This window comes from Condylura cristata, unplaced genomic scaffold (assembly GCF_000260355.1).
Source record: "Condylura cristata isolate star-nosed mole 26May11 unplaced genomic scaffold, ConCri1.0 scaffold00002, whole genome shotgun sequence".
NCBI lineage: Eukaryota > Metazoa > Chordata > Mammalia > Eulipotyphla > Talpidae > Condylura > Condylura cristata.
Window position 1 is genome coordinate 16,120,758 of NW_004567103.1, and position 20,679 is coordinate 16,141,436.

Here is a 20,679-nt window from a genome sequence, read left to right on the forward strand (position 1 = left end):
CCAGTGTACCTGACTCGTATTAAAGTCCTTGGTTATATATGAAATAAGGAAAACAAAACAAAACTGGCACTATATGGTGAATGAAATGCATAGAACTACATTTGGAGATAAGCTGGAAATGAAGACTGTTGTCAATTAAGTATAGATCGCTGGGAGCAGAGAGAAAACATACCATGACATTTATGAGTCCAAAATTTATAGGTTCAACTCACACTTCTTTTGAATTCCAGATCTTTGTTTCCAACTAGCCACAGGTATTGCCATTTGGGTGTTCCACAGATAACAACAATCAGTATGTTCAAAGCCAAATGATACTTCCCCTCAAACTTGATCTGTCTGTTGTGTTTTCTATTTCAACAAAAGATTTTAAACCCTTGAGATCATCAGAGCTGGTCACTTTGCTCTCTATCTCTCTACTGTATAGTCCTGATCAGTTGAAGTCAGCATCTCTCCACAATTCCTTATTTCAGGCCCACATCTTCCATGTGGACAGAGGTAATGAATAACTTCCCTTCACCCTGATCTTTTCTTGTTTTAAGATTTATTTATGCATACAGGACTGGGGTAGTCAGAGATGCGAGGATGAGAGGATTCACCAGAGACAGAACAGATAGCTGAGGAGCAATGGGGTGGCTCAGGAGAGGTCTGACACACCATGTAGGTCACGTACCTGCCGGGTTTCAAACTCGTGCTGCAGTAGCTGTGGATAGCTTCATAGTACTGTACTTTAACCCAATGCACCACCACCAGGAAGGGCCCCCTTCATCCTAATATTTCCAGGTCATCTTTAGAGGAGTGATTTTCAAGTGGGGTCAATTTTGACTCCCAAAGACCACTTGGGTTTGTCTAGAGATATTGTTGATTCTTACAACTGGGGCATCTCCCCCTGACACTCAGTTGGTAGAGGTTAGGAATTTTGATCAACACTGTACAGTGCATAGGGCAGTCTCTAATCCACCATGAAATTAACCAAGCCTTAACACTAATAATGCCATGGTTGACAAACCAATGACAGAAGAATATTTAAGCCCCTTCTTGCCTGCCTCCTTCCTATCTATCATCTCGTACGACTTCCCCTCCTGTTCCTTTACTTTCATTTCCTGAAATACTTCATTTCCTCATGCTTTCCTTATTGCTATTTCCATTGAAAATATTAAGTGTACTTAACACTTGGCTGGAACATAACTGTTTCTAAAATATTCCAAGAAACATAAGGTGTTCCTTCTCTTGTTCCCATAGAACCATATATTCATGTCACAAGAAAATGTATTTTTTAGAGTTGCCTATTTGTTGAGATCTATATTTTCAAGTACTGAGTACTTGAAATGTTACTACAAATGAGGAACTGAATTTATTTTGATTGTATTTAGTTTTAAACAGTTAAAGTAAAAAAAAAATCCTAATATAGCTAGTCATGAACATATTGAAAATTTAGATAAAGGTCATTTACATAATTATAGAAAGTTCTCTTTAACAGGATTACTTTAAACTACTTGCATTCAATAATGTGTGGGTTATCACATACATAGTGAATAAATATTTAAAAAAATAAATCAATGAATATTATTTCCATAGCTGATAAGTCAAAACAAAACATTTTCTAGTAGTTATGTGATTGAATTCTCATAAGACTTAAATCAGGTGTTACCATTCCTATTTAACTAGTCAATTTTGGTACTTAAAACTTATGTCTTACAGAGATGGTTACCTACTTTGACTTTTAAATTATATTCTAGTTCAGCAAGGAAAAGGCCTAAATTTTTACTTGTCTGAATGCAATACCTAGCATAATGCTTTTCATTTGTGGATACTAAATAAACTGAAAGCAGAATTCTAGAGGAATTGAGGGTACATTGGGCCAACTTCCTGCCTGCCAAATATGTTGCAAAAATAGTAGATGTCTAAAGGTAAAGGTTAGAAGTTTCAATAAATCACTGAGAATCTTTCAGCACTAAGGACAATTTTTGAGACTAACAATTTATTCAAGGAGAAATGGAAATTCTTAACATGGCATTGAAATTAATGCATTCTGCCTCTGGCAATGAGCCTGTTCTAAAAGCACTAAAGATAAATTTTCTGACTCTCGTGAGTTTACTTCCTTTTCAGTGTCATTATTGGCATTATTTCAGGTATTCATGTATGAGATCTTTGTCTTGAAGACTGTGTTTTCTTCCATGAAACTGGTCACATTGCAATGGTCTTCTATGATGCATTTACATAGTAATGTACTACAATGTTAAAGCAAGGCAATAGGATTCAAGGAATTGAAGAAATAAACCAGAGATATAAAGTATAAGATAAGCTTAGTACTCAAAATCTGAAGAGCAATGTTAAATTATTTTAGCTTGGCATTGCTTTGTATGCCAAAGGAAAAAAAAATTCATTTTTGCTGTTGAGTTTGCCAATACGTACTGAGTCATAAAGAATTTTTTCAAATTTCAGAAGGTCCAGATTCTTGTTTTCCTTAGAAGCTTTCTTAAATGATATATTCAAATACAATATCTTTTCTCAGTTTCCCAAGAAAACATAAGTTTCTGAAAGAGAATGTAAAGATTGTCTAGATAAATGTCTCTGACAGGTTAGAAAAGTGAAGAGTTGAGAAATTAAGGGATTTGCTATGCCTTCCATGAATCTGGGGTCAAATCAGAACTATAATTCAAATCCCCTACAAGCACATTGTCAATCTGTCAACCTTTATCTTTTATAGGAGAAAGCTAACTCTAAATTTTTAAAGAAATGTTATTATCATTACAATCACATATCTCACGGTTAAGTCTATCACTAATTAAAAAACAGTATAAAAAGATTCTCATAGATGGTCACAACAGAGTGACAGGGACTTGGTTTACTCTCCTGCATGGCAAAAAAAGAAAAAAGAAGAACAAAATATAGGGGGAAAAAGGTTTATAAGATATTGTAAATCATACAACAAATGACAATTATCACAGAAAGTCTAGGAACTGAAGAGCTGAGTCTTGTAAGATTGTTGTGACATACTGCCTTGACAGTTACTCACTACAGCGTTAGGAAAGAGAACCTAGGGTCCAAGGTTGAGGACATTGAGCTGAGAATAAGGCAGCTCGGGTTTGCAGAGTGGAATATGAGAGATGAGAAAGACACACAGAGAGTACTCTCAAGATCTTCAGAGGGACTTCTTACAGCATTGGTGGAGTGTACATTAGTATACAACATATGTGGAAACTATCAAGAGGTTTGAAAAGAAGCAAAAGACCAGGGACAGAAAAGCCCACAAGACTGGGAATGATGCCTGTCCCAGCAGCCAGAATTAAAGGTATCTAGACTGGGGACACTGGGTCAACTAGAGCATCAAAGAAGAGATTGTTTCAGTAGTGGGAAATGATTACTCTGGGTTGAGTATTACTTCTATCCTATCTAATAAATTTTAAATGCAGACATGGAAGGGCTAACTAGCTTCTAACTTTACAGCATCCCAGGATGAAGTGCAAGAATATTTATAAGAATACAAAATAGCTAGCAGCCAACAAGATTAACTTGATGAGTTTATGATACATATGTTGCTAAACCACAAAAAGTCCAGTTAATTTTAAAGATCTAGTTGACTTTATCAAATGATTCTTGAATAAGGGCAGCAACCCTTCTAGAAAATAGGAAAATGCCACAAAACTTAACTCATAATGAGAGGCTTCTGTAGTCAGAAGGAAGGTGAGATCATGTCATGGAGTGGGGGCAGTTCTCATGCAGGTTATTTTACCAGTGGCAATGATTAAGTTTAAATTTTCACTACTGGGAGAGGTTGAGACTACAGTTTGTTAGATAGTAAGTCCTGGTGGGCCTGGCATGAAAGATTCCCTTTGGGCTGTATCTTATCTTTTTAACAATGTTAATATCACCACTTTATATGTGAGAAAATTAAAGGTATTTCTGATTCACACTCTTGTTAAGTGTAGCTGGGATCTGAAACTCAAACTGATTGAGTTCAAATATATTAGATAAACAAGAAAGTCAGGAATAAATTAATATGCAAATTAGATATAAGGTCTTTATTGAAGCTTTTCCATTCAATTTTGATACATGGTATTATATGGATTTTGTACAGTGATCTTGGAACTCGACAAGTTAAGGGTGAAAATAAAGGCAATTTGGGGATAGGAAAAGTTAATGTGGCTTATTAGTGAATGTGACCTATCAATCACAGAATGAATAGCTTGGGTAAAGTGTGACTTCCCCTGTAAACTGGAAAATACAAGATTTAACTAAAATATGTTGACAGGTGTCCCACTCAATGTTTAAGCAATCATGATATCGCACAGATACAACTGATGTGATTAGCCAAGAGAGTAATTCACACTCATATTATACACACAAATTGAACATATTACACAGAACATATTTTCTTGAAATAATTATAACTTGAGAGATCTTTGTTTATGTTTTCTCTTAAACAATCATCTTTAAATAAAGGATGTGTCATTTATATTTGAATGAAGACTGAAATGATAATCATATTTTCTAAAAAATCCTGTGAGGAGCAGGAATAATCCAATCTGCGACTGAAAGGATATTCAAAAGCTTTAAAAAACCACACTGCTGCTATTCTTCAATTTCTTTATATTATTATTTAGAATTGATGTGACTTCTCTTTGATGCATTTAATAGAGCCTTTCAAACCCATCCTATTTCTAGAAACACTCTAACCCTCCAGTAGTCTTACTTTTTTCATTATGATTGTCTAACCAAAGAAATTAGAACTTAGAATCTGAAGTTCTTAAGGATTCATAAAATTAATGAGAATTCACTCATTAAATATTTACTAAACAAAGCTTAGCTGTTAAAATTGCTATAGCAATAAAATGCTAGTGTCTGTCCAACCCAGTAAGGTCTCTCATTTCCTTTATTTACCCTCTAGAATTAACCAGCTTGGTTTTCTTACTTCCAGAGAGGGGAAAGAATATCGCTAGGAGGATAACTTCTGAGCTGTTGACCACAAGTTGATGGTGAGGGCAAGCTGGTGGCAACTAAGACCTCCAAGTGCTTCTGTTGCCAGGATGCACATGGTGCCTCTTTGCTTTCTCCTCCCCTTCATCCTTTGGAACTCTGGATAAACAGTCTTAGCCTCTGCCAAAAAGCAGGAAGATGATCCTTCAGACTGAATACTGCCCTGCTCAATTTAAACTACTTTCCTTCTACTCAAACTCTGTTTCCTTTCACGGGCCAAGGGAATTGAGATCAGCATTTCGTATCAAAATGACTTGGTGTCAGGTGATGGAGTGTGGTAAGAAGGAGAGAAGACAGGGGAGATGCAACCCAGAAACGGAGGAGACATGGTCCTATACCTAAATGAGCTATAGATTCATATTACAAATTAACTCATTTGTAATTAGCTTGAAATATGGCAGTTAATGCAGCAAACTGTCCACAGCTTCACATTTTGAAAATATTTATGCATTGGATAATATAGAGATGAGTGATTCTTGATTTAACCTACTTGAAAATACACACCGTGCTTTCTTCTCCACTACTCTTCTCATCCTGGTGGGACCTATATTCTGTTTGTTAACCTCTAATTTAGCACACAGCCATTCCGCTCTTTCCATTTACTGATTCAAGAACTAGAGCATTCTTTTTGGCACTGGAAATGAACTGCATGTGATAATGTTGGAGACGTTTTTGCATTAATTTACATAAGAAACTGAAGATCATAGGACCTCCTGAAGAGTAAAAGCTAGCCACAGTTGATATTACACTTGAAATAGTATACTAGGGATGACAATTTGAATGATATAGGCACTTAACTTCATTAATCTATTGTCCTTTATCAAGCAAGAAAGTCAGTTAGTTTTTCTTCCTGGAGTAATGAAGGCAAGGCAGGGAATGGATATTGTAGAAGTGCTGTTCTTCCCCTGAGGTGACTCAGGTCAGAGAGGGACTTAGAATCTGAATGTCTGCATTCTTTGCTGAGTGACATGCAGACTGTAAAATATCCAGTCAAATCTGTTTCTTTACTTGTTGGAAAAGATAAGATGCTCTTACCCACCTAATTTAGTTATGCAAATAGTCACAGAGTATGACTTTCTATTACTATGGATTTCAAAATAAACTCAAGCGCTTAGAAGCATTTTTGATATGTATTTTTAACACTTCATGGTGAAGTAAAATAAATCATCTACCAAAGATGGCAGCAACATGTTAATTACTGTTCTTTATAACAATCGTTTAGCTCTTTCGTTGTGGAAGAAGATGTTGCATGTAAAGGCATGGAACTTCAATTAAATCTCTTATTTATTGTGATAACAACCTAAGGTGTTACTCTATTTGGCATAAGTCTCCTTTAACACGGCCAATTATTGTTGATTAATATAGTGTCCACTGCATTTACACTGTTGGAATAACCTGCAATAAATATACTGTCTCTTAACGTGTATATAAGCACAGTTGCATAAAATCAGGGTGTTTCTACCATATACATAAAAATGATAATTTACTCAAAGGTTTGTGTCATCATGATGTTTACTAAAATTCATATTTTATGACTATAAACTACACTTAACCACATCAAACAGAAACAATTGGATAAAATATCCACCAAACTATAGTTGGAATCATAAAAATAGATTAGAGGGTCAAACAAGTCTAAAAGAACTGCTATACTAAGCTAAGCTTCTAGTTGCAAAGAATTTTTTTAGAAACTCTAGAGGCTTTTTTTTTTTCACTAGGAAACAACTTTATTGTTAGAATCCAAAGTCCAGAAGTCTGTTTTTACCATTTTTTAAAGTATACTAAACATAACATAATATGAAAACAATACATAATTTAGTAAGTTGGTTTTTCAATTTTGTGTCTGAGAATGTTAACTAAAAACCAAATATTTCCAATAAAAAATTCTATTCCTCAGCTTACGAAGATGAAATTTGTGAATGCGTTTGGTCAATTCATTATCAAGTCACAATAGCCCCCGGCCCCAAAAAACAAAAAAAAACAAAAAAAAAGATAATCTATAGCTAAGATTCTTTGATTCTTTGCAATGTTTCCAGTCCAGGTGGAATAAATCCTTTCCAGTCCAAATGGAATAAAGACCTAGATGCAAACAATATTTAAGTTAAAAATCAAAGGTTTTATTTTGTTTGTTTGTTTTTGTTTTTGGCTTCATTACTACTCAAGTAGCAAATTAAGGGATATCTGCAAATATGAAAACCTGGCTACTTTAAGTAAAATGAAGTAAAGGGGCCTGATGGCGCAAGGGGTTAAAGCGCAGCACTATGAAGCTGTCTGTAGTCACTGCAGCACGAGTTCAATCCCCAGCCAGCGAGCTGACTCACGTGGCGCTGCAGACCTCTCCTGGCTAGCCCACTGCTCCCCTCAGCAGTGTGTTTCAGTCTATCTGCCCATATTGTCCCCTCTTTGTTGCTGGTAAATCATCTCACCTTATACCTCTGGTCTGCATTCCAGTTCTTGAATGCATAAATAAATAAATCTTAAAGAAAAATGCAGTAAATCGAAGCTTCTGAATACTAGTTGAAAATAGCAACTTAAATTCTTTAACTTAAAGAATTCGTGTTTCATATTGCTACTGGGCAGGGCTGAGGGGTGGGACGTGGTTGTGATTGACATACTAGATCCCAAGACGCTGTTAAAACTGACCACAGGAAAGTCAAGCCATCTGCTGGGTCACTGTATATATATAAATTAAAAGTGAAGAGGAAGGGCAGTAGTCTCGCTCTGGCTGTAGTCTCGCATTTTAAATAGCAGTCACTTCATGAAGTATGAATTCACATGGTCACATGCAACCGTGAACACACAATTAAGGAGGGGAAATTACATTAAAGGGGATAATCAAGTTTTCTTGTAATTATGTTCATGTGTAAATCGGTGTGACGATTCCTTTTGCTCTAATTATGTGACTCAAGGATAATGTATGATGTATTAGACATTATTACTATATGTAAAACAATCGCAAAAATACCTCGTGCTTTTATCATACATGTAGTGCTTTCACACTTTAAAACTTATACATAAATAAAGACTGACAACAATTAGTGGATACTGGAGAGAAAAGTATAAATTATAATGATATTCTAGTATTATTTGGAAAAAAATTATATTGTGAAATGTGTATAATTGAGACTTCACTGTATCCTGATATTTCTATATCAATGGCTATTTATCATCTTCTGTAACAAGAATTGTTCCAAGATGGTATACAGTGCTAAGCTATTACTCAACTAAAATTATATATTACATTTCTTTTAGACTGATCATCTTTGTATACATAAACATTTTGAAAACCACAGATAAAGCTTGAGATTCTAAAATAGTCTCAACTATCTTACAGTTAAGCAATAATAAAATCTAATTTAGTGGTTATTTAGATACAACAGATTCCATATGCTTAAACTAATCCTAGCCTACTTGATGTATTTTGTTTCTTTCATTACTCCACACATCTACCAGTTCAGAAACTTGGCCTTTGCTGCTGCCTCTGCTTGAGTTCTTTTTCTTAAAGTCATGCATGTTTTTTTTTAAATGTCAGTTTCTCAGAAAGTCTCTCTCTGACCATTCCATTTTAAGCCCCAAATTCCTTCTTTATCTCTGTCTTATCTTTATTTGTTCCAGATGGATAACACATCTTCTTTAGGTTATTTATTCATTTACTTTTTTATTGACTTTGAGTCTGACCAATCTGTAATTTATATAAGGACAAAAACTGATATTGATCTTTCTTGAACCCTCAAATTTAAGGAGTGCCCAGGATATGTGACTATCAGTTTCTACTTTGCTATGCAGCTCCAGATGACTTTTTTTCATATATGCCAAAAATATTTAAGCTCTCCAAAGGATATATGTATAAAAAATTATATGCTTATATTCAAAGAGGAAATATTGAGGAATATGACATGATCATATGCTTGTGATTTTTGTGCAGCCATCAAGAAAATAATAAATGCGTGATGTAAGATTTATCCATCTGACTGCAGAAGTTATTAAAGGTTAAACTTTGGAGGATAGGTGATATAATATTAATGTATTATTTTTCTTTGTAGAATATGGTGTTAATTTCTAAGAAAGAAATAAAGGGGAAAGATCTCATCAATTCTATTATCAGAAAAACTTTTTGAATGTTTAGTTATATGAACTCTTTTTGACTATTTTTTAGTGCCACATATTTCCATCAGAAATTATATTCTTTGCAAAATAGTTATTTCATTAAAATTTAGTTTAAATTTCATTAAAATTTAGTTTAAAAATACCACCTACTATGGGATTACTGTAAAATTAATTTTTGAATATAAAAAAGCGCTGAAATATACAAATAAAAATGGAAAGTTACATGTTCCTTAATTTTCTTTCCTGTTGTTTCCAATTTCCCCAGAGACAGAATCTGCTTTTTTGTTTTTTACCACACATGTAAAACTTTTGACTTATGCATCACCTGGGTACAGTAATGAATAAGAACTGACATCAAATATCGATATTATTGGCCCAGCTAAATGGCAGTTGACATCAAGTTGGATTGCTTAAGAAGTAAGCAAAATTGAAATTTTGTGTGTCTAAGTACTGTCTGACATCATTTGTCCTTTAGAGGATCAATGCCTGCATGACCTAAATGTTGTTTGTGTTTCTTTACATAAAATGGCCAAAGATTGATACTAAGCACTTCCTGTTTAAGCATGGATTGCAAGCTTGAAATTCAGATATTAAGCTTGCTTTGCTAATTGGCAACTGCAGGTATTTGTTTATCAATAAAGAAAATGTAAAGTGAATGAATGTCCTTATGCCCATATACTGACCATTTTAGGAAAAGTAAGTAGCCTATCTCAGATCATGCTAAAATTTTCTAACTTTCAATGTCAAATGCTATATTCTGGTATAAAAAGGACAAAATCCTGAGGCTTATAATCACTTTTTTTTTTAAAGATTTATTTATTTGTGCATACAGAACTGGGGTACAGGCCAGAGACTCAGGGGTGGTGAAAGACTTCACCAGAGACAGAGTGGGGAGCAGAACAGGCAGATCGATGAAGTACACTGCTGAGGGGAGCAGCAGGTGGGTCAGGAGAGGTCTGCCACACCATGTGGTCACCTCTGGGGCAGGCGGGAATCGAACTCATGCGGAAGTGGTTTCAGCTTCTTAGTGCTTTAACCTGCTGCGCCACCAGGGAGGGCCACTTATAATCACTTTTAGTAACACTTAACTCAAGTTTAATACAATTACATATTGATACACTCTTATTTAGAATAGTTTTTATTCTTATTTAGAATAGAATCTATTTTCTTGCTGAAGTTCAACATATGTATCATAGCTTTATGTTTATTATATTGATGTCAAGTCAAATGAAATTAAATTATGGGATATAAGACATTGTACATAATTATGTTTGTGTTTTTTCATTTACTTTTACATATTTGAACACAAATGTCTGGAAAGGAACATTAGCTCCAATACTACTTACTACTACTACTACTATTATGAGTAATAGAGGTAGGCTGGTAGTAAGGGCATATTCTGATTGTGAGCCACTATATTAAGCACATCATATATATTCTTTCACATTCTTTATTTCTTTTTATCATTCACTATTATAGAAGAACTAAATTGTTTACTCTAGGTTATATATCCTGTGAATGACAAATCTAGTATCCAAACGGAACTAAGAGGAGACAATGTTAACTGAATCTGGGAAATTTTCCAGTGTTCCAAAGTTATGGGGTATTATGATGCTATAGAAGCTTGAACTAATCTATCCGGAAGATTAGATGAGTTTAGCTTATAGTTTAATATCCACGGTTTTTGAAATACCAACAGACAATGCATTAACAGTGCTGTAAGCATTCTTGTGTTTTCAATCTTGTTCAGCTCTCTAGATTCAGTCATCAAAATTTTGAATATTAAACTGTACCAGATTCTGGGAATATCAATCAAACAAGAAGTATCTCACTGCTTTTCACTATGTTTGTAAAGTACATTCCAATGTTGGCAATTATTAGCTACAATTGACCCTCCTGTTTCTACATTGGGAAGAACAAGATGACATGAACTAAGACGGAAAGCTGGGAAAGACACCAGTTAGGATAAAGGGAAAGCAAGAGTTGCATTCAGGGCAGACTGAAATGATAAATCTTATAGATATTTAGGCTGAGATGCAAAATAGCTAATAGTGAGTCTGGAGATCAGAGTGAAATTTACTTGGAAATTGTCACATATAGAGAAAATTAAATCACAGATTTGAATTAGATAATATTAGAAGAAAATCTGCTAGAGAACAGAAATGAAGATCAAATATGAATTCCATTTAATATTTAGTGGTCAAGTAATAGAGGAAAAATAATGACCATGCAGATTTCCTCCCCTCCCCCCCCGCTATTTAGAAAGAATTCATGGGTGATGTTGAAAAGCAAACTGTGACAAAATTGAGGAGGTTTTATTTAATATAACTATATAAAAATCAAGAGCAAGCCAGTGGAGTAGTTGACTTAGAGTTCATATTTGAATGGATGATGCCTTAAGAGAATATATATTCTTTCTAAACCCACTTATTGACCTAAAACTATAATCCAGTTCTAGAACAAAAACAAATTATACTAAAGTGCCAAAACACGTATGACCTGAGTAATTTTTTCTGGCAATTCTGTATTCAAATTATAAATCAGTAATACAAAGAAATCCTTCAAATTTGTCATAATTTGGAACTAAAGCAACTTCAAATGAATCCAAGTTTACAGAAGAAATCAAGAATATGTGAAAGTAAGAAAAACAAGACAGTAGGTGACTGAAAGATGAAACATCAAACTTAAATACAGTAAATGGTGGACCATATTTGTATGTAGATGAATACTATACAAAGGTAAAAACAAGAAATAATTGGAAATGTAAGCTTATGAAGAAAGAAGAAAAATGGGATTTATAATGCCACTTACATATTAAAATGTCTTAGGAGATAATATACTTCCCTACGATGGTTACCTGAGGCAATACCTGGTCTGGAGATGCCTGTATATTTAGAGAATATATGAGATTTTTTCCCCTGATAGCTTGCAGTTTTTCGTTAGAGAATGAGTCAGGATATAAAAGAAAAATTTGTGGACAGGGAACTTAGAGTAAGTATAAGAATTTAAAGACAAGGTATATAGGTGTGTATATAGGTAATGTAAGTACATAGACAAACACAACAGAGAAATAACATTTCAAGGCTGAACAATTGTGAGTGGCTGTTGGTTCTTTGAAGTTGTAAACTTAATTTAAAGAAAAAAGAAACAGTTTGTTTAGTTTTCCCCAGCATTTTTTATTGTGTTGTGGTGCTGATCAAAGAAAGTAGATTTGCTAGATAAGCACTGCAGAGAAAAGAGGTAAAATTGAATTAAAGTCCTTTGCAATATAATTAGCATGACAACTAAGGAGACTAAGCTGGCACAAAATGATAAATGAAGGCAGGAGGGGGGATAAGGTGGGGAGCAAGATCTTAGGTAACTAGTGCTCACAGCGAAGCAGGATTATAGTTGTACTGAAAAGAGGTTATATTCAGGAAAGCAGTGCTGGGAACTGAGATTTTGGAGCTGATGCATTTGGCGAATGGCTTCAGATAGATGATTTAATCCATTCTTTCCTCAGTGACCTTTGGCCTGAAGCTAACTTTGACCACACATGTTGGGACAACTGCGAGCCAACGACCTGGATCCACAGCCTCTGGGAAATATGGGTGGGGGGAACTGGGGAAGGGAGATGGGTGCAGGAAAGTCAGCGTAGACCTTCTTCCTTTCCTTTAGCATCATGCTTTATGAGCACTTGGTTTTAGAAGATGTTTTATTTATTTATACATACAAAACTGGGGTACAGGTCAGAGGTGCAGGGCCAGTAAAAGGATTTACCAGAGACACAGTGGGAAGCACAACAGGCTGACTGATGAAGTACACGGCTGAGGAGAGCAGCGGGCAAGACAGGACAGGTCTGCCATGCCATATGGTCACCTTCCTGGCCAGGGATTGAGCTAGTGTTGAAGCTTCAGCTAGTTTTGTAGTGCTGAGACTTGACCCATTGGTAATGAGGGAGGGTCCTATGAGTACTTGGTTTTTGATGTTTCCTTTATGGGAACATTTTGACTCTATGTTCATTTTTACATGCAAAATGTGTTATACAGTTGCCCAAATCTGTAGGTTTTCCCTTATTAGTTACACCTTCATCACCAATGAGCTATGAGTGCCCCCATCTGATCCCTTCACATATCTCACAGACCCATCAACCCCAACCCCGGTAACCCACCCCGCAATGACCTATATATGTCACCAGCCATCTGCTTTCTATTTCCACTCTCTCTTCTGGACACTTTCTTCACCTTGTTACCAAAATTGAGATTTGCATGGCACCCATTATTACAATTTCCTTCTTGTTCTCTAAAACAATTATTGCCCTTACACTTCTTATGTCTCAAGACCAGCAGATGGAATAGGTGTCTCCTTGCTTCAAATTCTCTTTTTCATGTAGTTAAAACTTCCAAATGCTATAAACACAATACTGACCACTTCTTTTTCCTTCATCCCCATTCATGACCAATATAACTTTTGTGGAATTATCTAGATGGAAACAAGTTAGAATTTGAGCCAACTGCCTATAAAACAGCAAAAATCTCTTTGATAAGAATATAGTTCTCTCTTTCTTGCTAAACACTTTTATAACTTCACATTAAATTGCCTGTGTCTATTAATATTTTTCCATAAATTACTGTCAACTTTGTTTTTTTAATTTTGTTGGTTTTGTTTTGCTAAGTGGACTTAGTAAAAGCTTTTCACAGTTCCTTAAAATGTTTCATTAACAGATTACTTTAAAAGGAGATTTTAAATAATTATCTACTTTCAATAAAAAAAAAAAACATTCAGAAATGAAGACATCAGAGCCTTAATACTATAACTTAGAAATAAGTCAATTTGCATAGTTTTCAAAATACTACACAACAAAATTATTGCATATCATCTATTTGTGTCTGTGGATTTGCATTACTAGCTAGCTACATAACACTGAATTTTTCATTTGTGATTATTGTTTACAAATCTAAAATTGTAGGATTTTCCTAAAATTGTGTTTACCTAAACAGCTAACTGCATTTTTAACTAGAAATGTAACTGTGCTTCTGTATCCTTAAAGGAATCAATTAATTAGCAAAGCTAATGCTAAATAATTCAAATCTCTGCCTGTTCTGTATGCACTGCCCAATGCATTTATTATCACAATTCTGTCTGAGAGATTATTTGAAATGCCAAATCCTCAAGAGAATCCCGAAAGACTTTGTGCTCTTTCAGTCACTGTTACCTCCCAACCTGCTGACATTCTTAGCAGGTATGTGAAGTAAAACAGTTTGCAAAGCAATTGACATGTCACCAAATATTTTACTTAGGAATATCAATCATCATAACAAAACATGATTTCCTTAATATGAGTTAAATATTTACAACAAAGGAAAGATAAATTAATGGGAAAAGTCAATTAATGGGGCTTTGGTATGACAATTTTGAACACTGTTATATTACCCTTATGCTATGAGGACAAATGTGTAAAGGTGGTCAAGTTAATCCTGAGCACCTGGACCTCATTTTCATCATCTTGCTGTTGAAATATGTAGCATTAAGGTATGCCCCTTGATTGCTGAGTTAATAAAGCAATTTGGCTATCTCCTATTTTATTTACTTTACCATTAGGATGTTGAATTGTGTGTCTTTTTTACTTATGCCATTGCTTATATGTTTGACTTACAACAATTACTTTACTAATTTTAAACTCCATTCAATTGTTCTAGACTTCATCAACCTACAAGACATTTAATAGATTTTTATAGCAAGTATTCTATGTCATTTGGGTCCACAATGCTTCAAAGACTCTATATTCTGCTAGAAATAAAATTTTACTGATATCTAGAACTAATCCATAATGTTTTGGCTCAATAGAGTCAGTGAAGTAGAAATCCCTACTTAAGACAAATTTAATTGTTGAAATATATATTGTAGCGGAGCTGGTCGTTAACATCCCAGGGCTGACAGTGATACCACATCATTTCAGCTGGTGAAGAAACATTCCTTTAGTAAAATTCTTTCTAGGTGGACATTTTCCTCTTTTAAAAAAGAATAATAACTGTGACAGTAACAGTATTTTGATTATGGTGTCATTTTGAAGTTAGACGTAGGTCATTTTATCAGATTTCTTTTTCAGCAAATTGGAAAAGAAGAGGAATATGGAATTAAGGTTTACATCTACTGGGAATTGAGAGACAAATTAAAATGTTAGGTATAATTAAATCATAAAGTTTGAAGGGATTTAAGAGGTCATCTATCTAGTCAAATTGCTTTCATCTGAGAAGGAACAAACTTGAATAATCCTTCCATGATTACTAGCTGAACTCTTTAAACACATCCCATGTAGTTTAGCAACTTAAGCAAAGTTAAATAATATTCATCAGGGAAGTCATCCTGATACCCGAATACCACAAAATACAAATACATACTTGCACCTTGTTATCATTTTTACTATTGTACACTAATATTTATCAATCCATATTACACTAACTTTCTTGAAACCCAAGTTTAAAAACAAAAAATTAAATGGTTTAAGTGAAATTAAGCACAAAATGAGAATCCCTCCTCTTCATTTCCACCACTAGTGTTTGTGTATGTTTTTAATTTTCAACACCTTTATTGTATGGAAATGACTTTTTCATTGTCATAGTGCATTCCCAAACCTGTTCTTGTTAGTTTACCTTTCCCTCTGGAACTTTGTCTCCTTAGAGTGAATTTTTATCTATGAAGCATTAAAAGAATTCATGGAGAGAACAGAACTTACCCTAGGGGCGAAGGTGGCATCATTGATGGAATGCATGTGACCATAGAGAGAATGTTCACATTTACCCTAGGAAGACAAAGTGAAAATAATATCAAGTAAAGTCTATTTGATATGTGAAAATAAATGGAAAGGTAGCAGTTTTGTTTGAAACCACATTTTAAGTCCAACAACAAATGAATGCATTCTTATGATAGAAAAATTTTAGTATCGCTGTCAGCTACCACGTTGAGTCACACAAGGCTATCCCAAGAGTGTCTGCGCTGACATTCTGATTCCCTTTTACACCATTAGACAGGTGGCACACTCTTATAAAGTGACTCAAGTTTTGCAATTAGCATAACGAAACCCAATGATAAAGTCCTTCTAGAAAACCCTGTTTTCAGCATATTTCCACCATTACTGAGGAGGTGGCGGGAACTTCATTGTTGGTCTGTCACAGGAGCACCTTTTAATTTCTAAATTTTCATAGCTTGGCATTAATATCACTACATGCATAAAGATGTTATGAAACATTCACCTTAATAATCTATGTACACACATGTATGTATATGTGTGTAAGTATTGTGTGTATATTCTGGATAGAACAACTGGGGAACATGCCAGAGGTGTGGGGGTGAGAGGATTCACCAGATACAGTGGAGAGCAGAGCAGATATTACACTGCTAAGGGGAACAGCAGGCAAGATGGGAGTGGCCTACTGTGCCATGTGGGTTAGCTTCCTGGGCAGGGATTGAACTCAGGCCATAGCTGTGATAGCGCTGAGACTTAACCCGAAAGCCACCATGGAGGTCCCTACAGTAATAATTTTTAAGCAACATGTTTCATGAAAAACTATGCTTCACCAACTCCAAACCATAGCTAAAATTGAAATTAATTCCAAACCACAGCTAAAATACATAAAAACAAACAAAAGTACAGATTTCTTTTAAGTGACACCAGGAAAAAAAAGGTTTATAACATAAACCCATGGGAACATAAATGTTCATTTTGTTCATTTATGTTCATTCATCTCGACACCAAATTATGTATTGTTTATATGTATATAAATTGCATATTGTTTTATGTATTTGTTTACATGTATTGACTATTGTTTATAGGTTCTTGTTATGAGCCAATATTCACATTTCATTCAGCCATTTATTCATTCACCAAATAGTTTTGAGAAACTGAAATATGTTAGGCCCATGTCAAGGTACTTAGGGTACAGTCAAGCAGACAACTGGAGGAACAGAAGTCCTGGAAGGCAGGAGAGCTAGAGCACATGTCTCAGTGTGGGAATTTGCCCAGAGTGTCTTTAGAAAGTAAGGAGGTCAGTGTGGCTGGAGACAAGTGTTAGAAAAAAGATGAGGCCAGATTATCAGACTGAAGTGGGCTTTCCTGACAGTCTGTGAGTTGACAACTCCCTGCAAACCAAAATTTTCACCCCAAAATGAGAGTGCAGGTCTTCATAGGGTTAGACAACAGCTGGAGTTTTTTTTGGTGCATCAGGGTGAGGGTGGCAGAGTCTCTCCTGCCTGAGGAGTCTGAGTATTTACTGCTGCCAGCTTCTCTCTAGTTCAGTTTACCTCAGGTGCCTCTGACCACTGGGCACCAGTCGGTGATGGACTTTATAAGGGGCCTGTGTGTGCTCTCTTCAGCAAGGTCATCAGGAGAGCTGATTGATTAAAAGGCTTCATTTGCTCTCATCCACCACCTTGTATTTATTTAGTGCTAACCCATTTATGGTTGAACAGGGATGACAGAAAAGACTAAAGTGAGATATTAAAGACAGAGGATCATTATCATGTGTCTTCCTTCTTGTAAGACATTCCTGGAGTATTTTTGAACTCAGAAAATAATTGGGAGTTTTCTCTAAATTCTAGTAAGTCCACACTATTTCTATTATGTGGGGACAGTTAAATTTTAAGCATCCATTTATAGATTTAATCCATTTACAGGAGCCTTTTCATAGAATGCAAAATTTCTCCTCATAAATTCATATTTCATTAAAAGTTGTTGAAACATGCAATTCTCTTTCAGTATTCCCTTTGCCCAGGTTATTTTGGTTCAGTATCTTGAATGTGTTTTAACTTCAAGACCAATTATGCTGAGAAGGTCAGATCACCTGAATTTCCAAAGTAGAAATAAATTCCTTACAAAGCCAGAAAGGGGACATGTGTTTTATTTAGCTTTCATACATTACTTTAGGAACTTTTTGTTGAAAAAGAATATCATATATTGTTATATAAAATTATACTTTGTGAGTGTTAATATTTTAAATATTTAAATGATCAATTTTGTCTTGATTTTTTTTTTGGAATTAATAACAGCTTTTATTTGGTCCTCTTCTATATTGAAAATTTTAAAAACTATTTGATTAATTGGTAAGGAAAATGTACTTTTCTGATTCAAATTCTGAATGCCAATTTTTAATTCAAACTCTAATCTCTAAGGCATTCTTGAAAGGCCTTGGAAATATAGGGTTATAATGGAAATGCTGACAGGCCACATTTGTGCAGCTATAACAAAACCTGACTCGAAGATAAATGTTTCATGAATTAAGAAAAGTTTAAAAAGTCTTTCTATCCAGCTTTGTTCCCAAGATAAAAGTGAATCTACTCTTTCTGTGATGTAGGGAATATGTGGGTTACTAATATTCTACTCTGCAAACAGCCTTAATCAAAAGCAATACCCAAAACCGGGATATTGAAATTTGGAGTCAATGCTTTGATGAATTTTTGTCAGAATTGTTTTCTTTAAAGGGAGTGAAAAACATGAAAAAGAGAGAAGAGATTTGTTTTGTTTTTTTAAAATCATGTGATCTAACAAGTCACTGCTGCAGTATTTGATTCTCTCAGAGAAGCAGTGGACACTAATGGTTTCTGTCATTGGGGGGGGGGTGGGGGGGGATAAAAGTGCCTGGGGCAGACTTTTTGCATTTGCTACCTTAAGGAAATTACTCACTACAGTCTGCTTCACTTTCCTCATTTAATTCTCAAAACAGATCCATATGTTTAATACCACCACCTTGTGTACAATGAGATATTGATACTTAATCTATCGGTTTATTTTAAAAATTAAATGAGATATTGTATGTTTAATGTTGGTAGAGTAAAAAATGCAAAGTCAGAGTTTAATGGACATCATCTGATACTTAGGATATACACCATTGAAATGTTGATGACTTCAAAATTAACATTTCTATCTTTAGTTAACAGCCTCCTTAAAGACCCCAGTAAAAAGTCTTTGAGGCATCAGTGTTATTTTGGTTTGTTTGTCCCTCAGATTCATTCCCTCTGTGGCTCTGCCCTGATCTCTACTAACTACATCACCATGGGACGGCAGTCACTCTGGCCTCTGGTTAGACTCAGAGGAAAGCCCTGGTAGGATAAGGAAATACAAAGAATAGACATGAATAAAGTGGCCATTTCTGTTCTCTTCCTGTTCAGCTGTGATTTGGTCAGCCACTCTGACCCTATTGCTCACCTAATCCTACAACTTTTATTGTGTGGATGCTCTGCCATGGCTCCAGCTCATACTGTGACCAGTAATGCTGTCTTTCTGGCCCTTCAGACCTAACCTGAGGGTAATGATGGCTTTCCATTGTTGAGAGACTTTGGGTGTTATGTTTTGTTCCTTAGAACTGTTTGAATTTCAGCACACCTTCTATTTGAATCTACCCTGTCGGTCATCCATTTTCAGCTGACACTTGTCTGATGCAGCATGTCAGACAGAACATACAAAAGCATCCTTTATGATTTAATACTTTCCAAATGCTTATCTTTACCCTTGCCAATTTCCCCCCTAACTAACTAGTATCACCGATTGCTAAATAAAACCTAGGTAATTTAAAAAAAAAAAAAGAAAAAAAACTGAGTCAGATATCTACCCACTTCTTCCCTTGTCACCTCCATCCCCATATAGCATTAGCTCTTTAGTCAACATACTGTCCTCTGACTCTCACCATCATCCCCGGAACAAGGAAGTCATCATAGTAGCGTGACAAAAGCTGAGCATCTACAGTGGTGTCTCCACGCCTCCTCTGTCCCCTCTCCCCATCCACTCTACTAATGGTCACTGGAGTGATTGATAAAACATAAATCAGACCACACCAAGTACCTGCTTAAAGGTAGTAAAACAATTACCATTACACTGGGAAATAAATCCCCAACTCTAGGTAGGTCTAAATTTCTATATTATTTGGCTCCTATTTATTTCTCTCTTCTCAGCCATTGGATTCCATGAACATTGTCATGTTTCTGTTTTCTGAGCAAAGAGTATGTCAGCTGAGTGAAACAATGACTGTATACATAGAGCAACTCTAAACACAGAGGTTTTTTTTGAGATTTAGTAGTGTCTACCAGTGAAGAATTTGTTTACATTTGTTAAAGTGTTTTGGCAAGTGCTAATGCCCAGGATCTAAGTTATCATATTTGTTTCTTTTACATCACTCATCATTAAAACTATTTAATACATTTGTTTCTGTGTGCTTGTTAGTTTCTTCCCACTGGAATGAAGCCCCTACTGTCTTGTCCACCACTCACTCCTTCATTTCCAAGGCCCAAGGCAGCTCTGATAAAATCTGATAAATAGATGTTGAGAAACAATAGTTACATAGAGAAATATTAAAATTGGAAAGAATGTTACCTCACCAATATATGTATTTTTGGATACATAACTTGATTTTATTCCCAGGATTTATTTTCATCTTGGTCAGTCCTGATGTAACTGGGTGGTCCCTAGGAGAAGGGAAGTTCCAAGTTCCCTGCCCCACCCAGAAGGAGGGTGGAACTGAGCAGAGAAAAAGGAGAGAGAAGAAGAGAGAAGGAAGGCAGAAGGCAAATGGAGAAGGAGACCTAAGGAAGCCACATGGAGCAGCAAACATGAGATGAAGAGACCGG

General features: G+C 35.2%; 1 protein-coding gene across 1 annotated transcript in view; it reads right to left on the reverse strand.

The window, feature by feature from the left end:
• The window catches only part of SPAG16 (sperm associated antigen 16), a 678,503-nt gene that overhangs the window by 208,436 nt on the left and 449,388 nt on the right, over nucleotides 1–20,679 (reverse strand). The window contains exon 14 of the mRNA XM_004674324.2: nucleotides 15,800–15,865. Within this exon, the coding sequence (XP_004674381.1) occupies nucleotides 15,800–15,865 (66 nt within the window). The remainder of the gene's footprint in view (nucleotides 1–15,799; nucleotides 15,866–20,679) is intronic.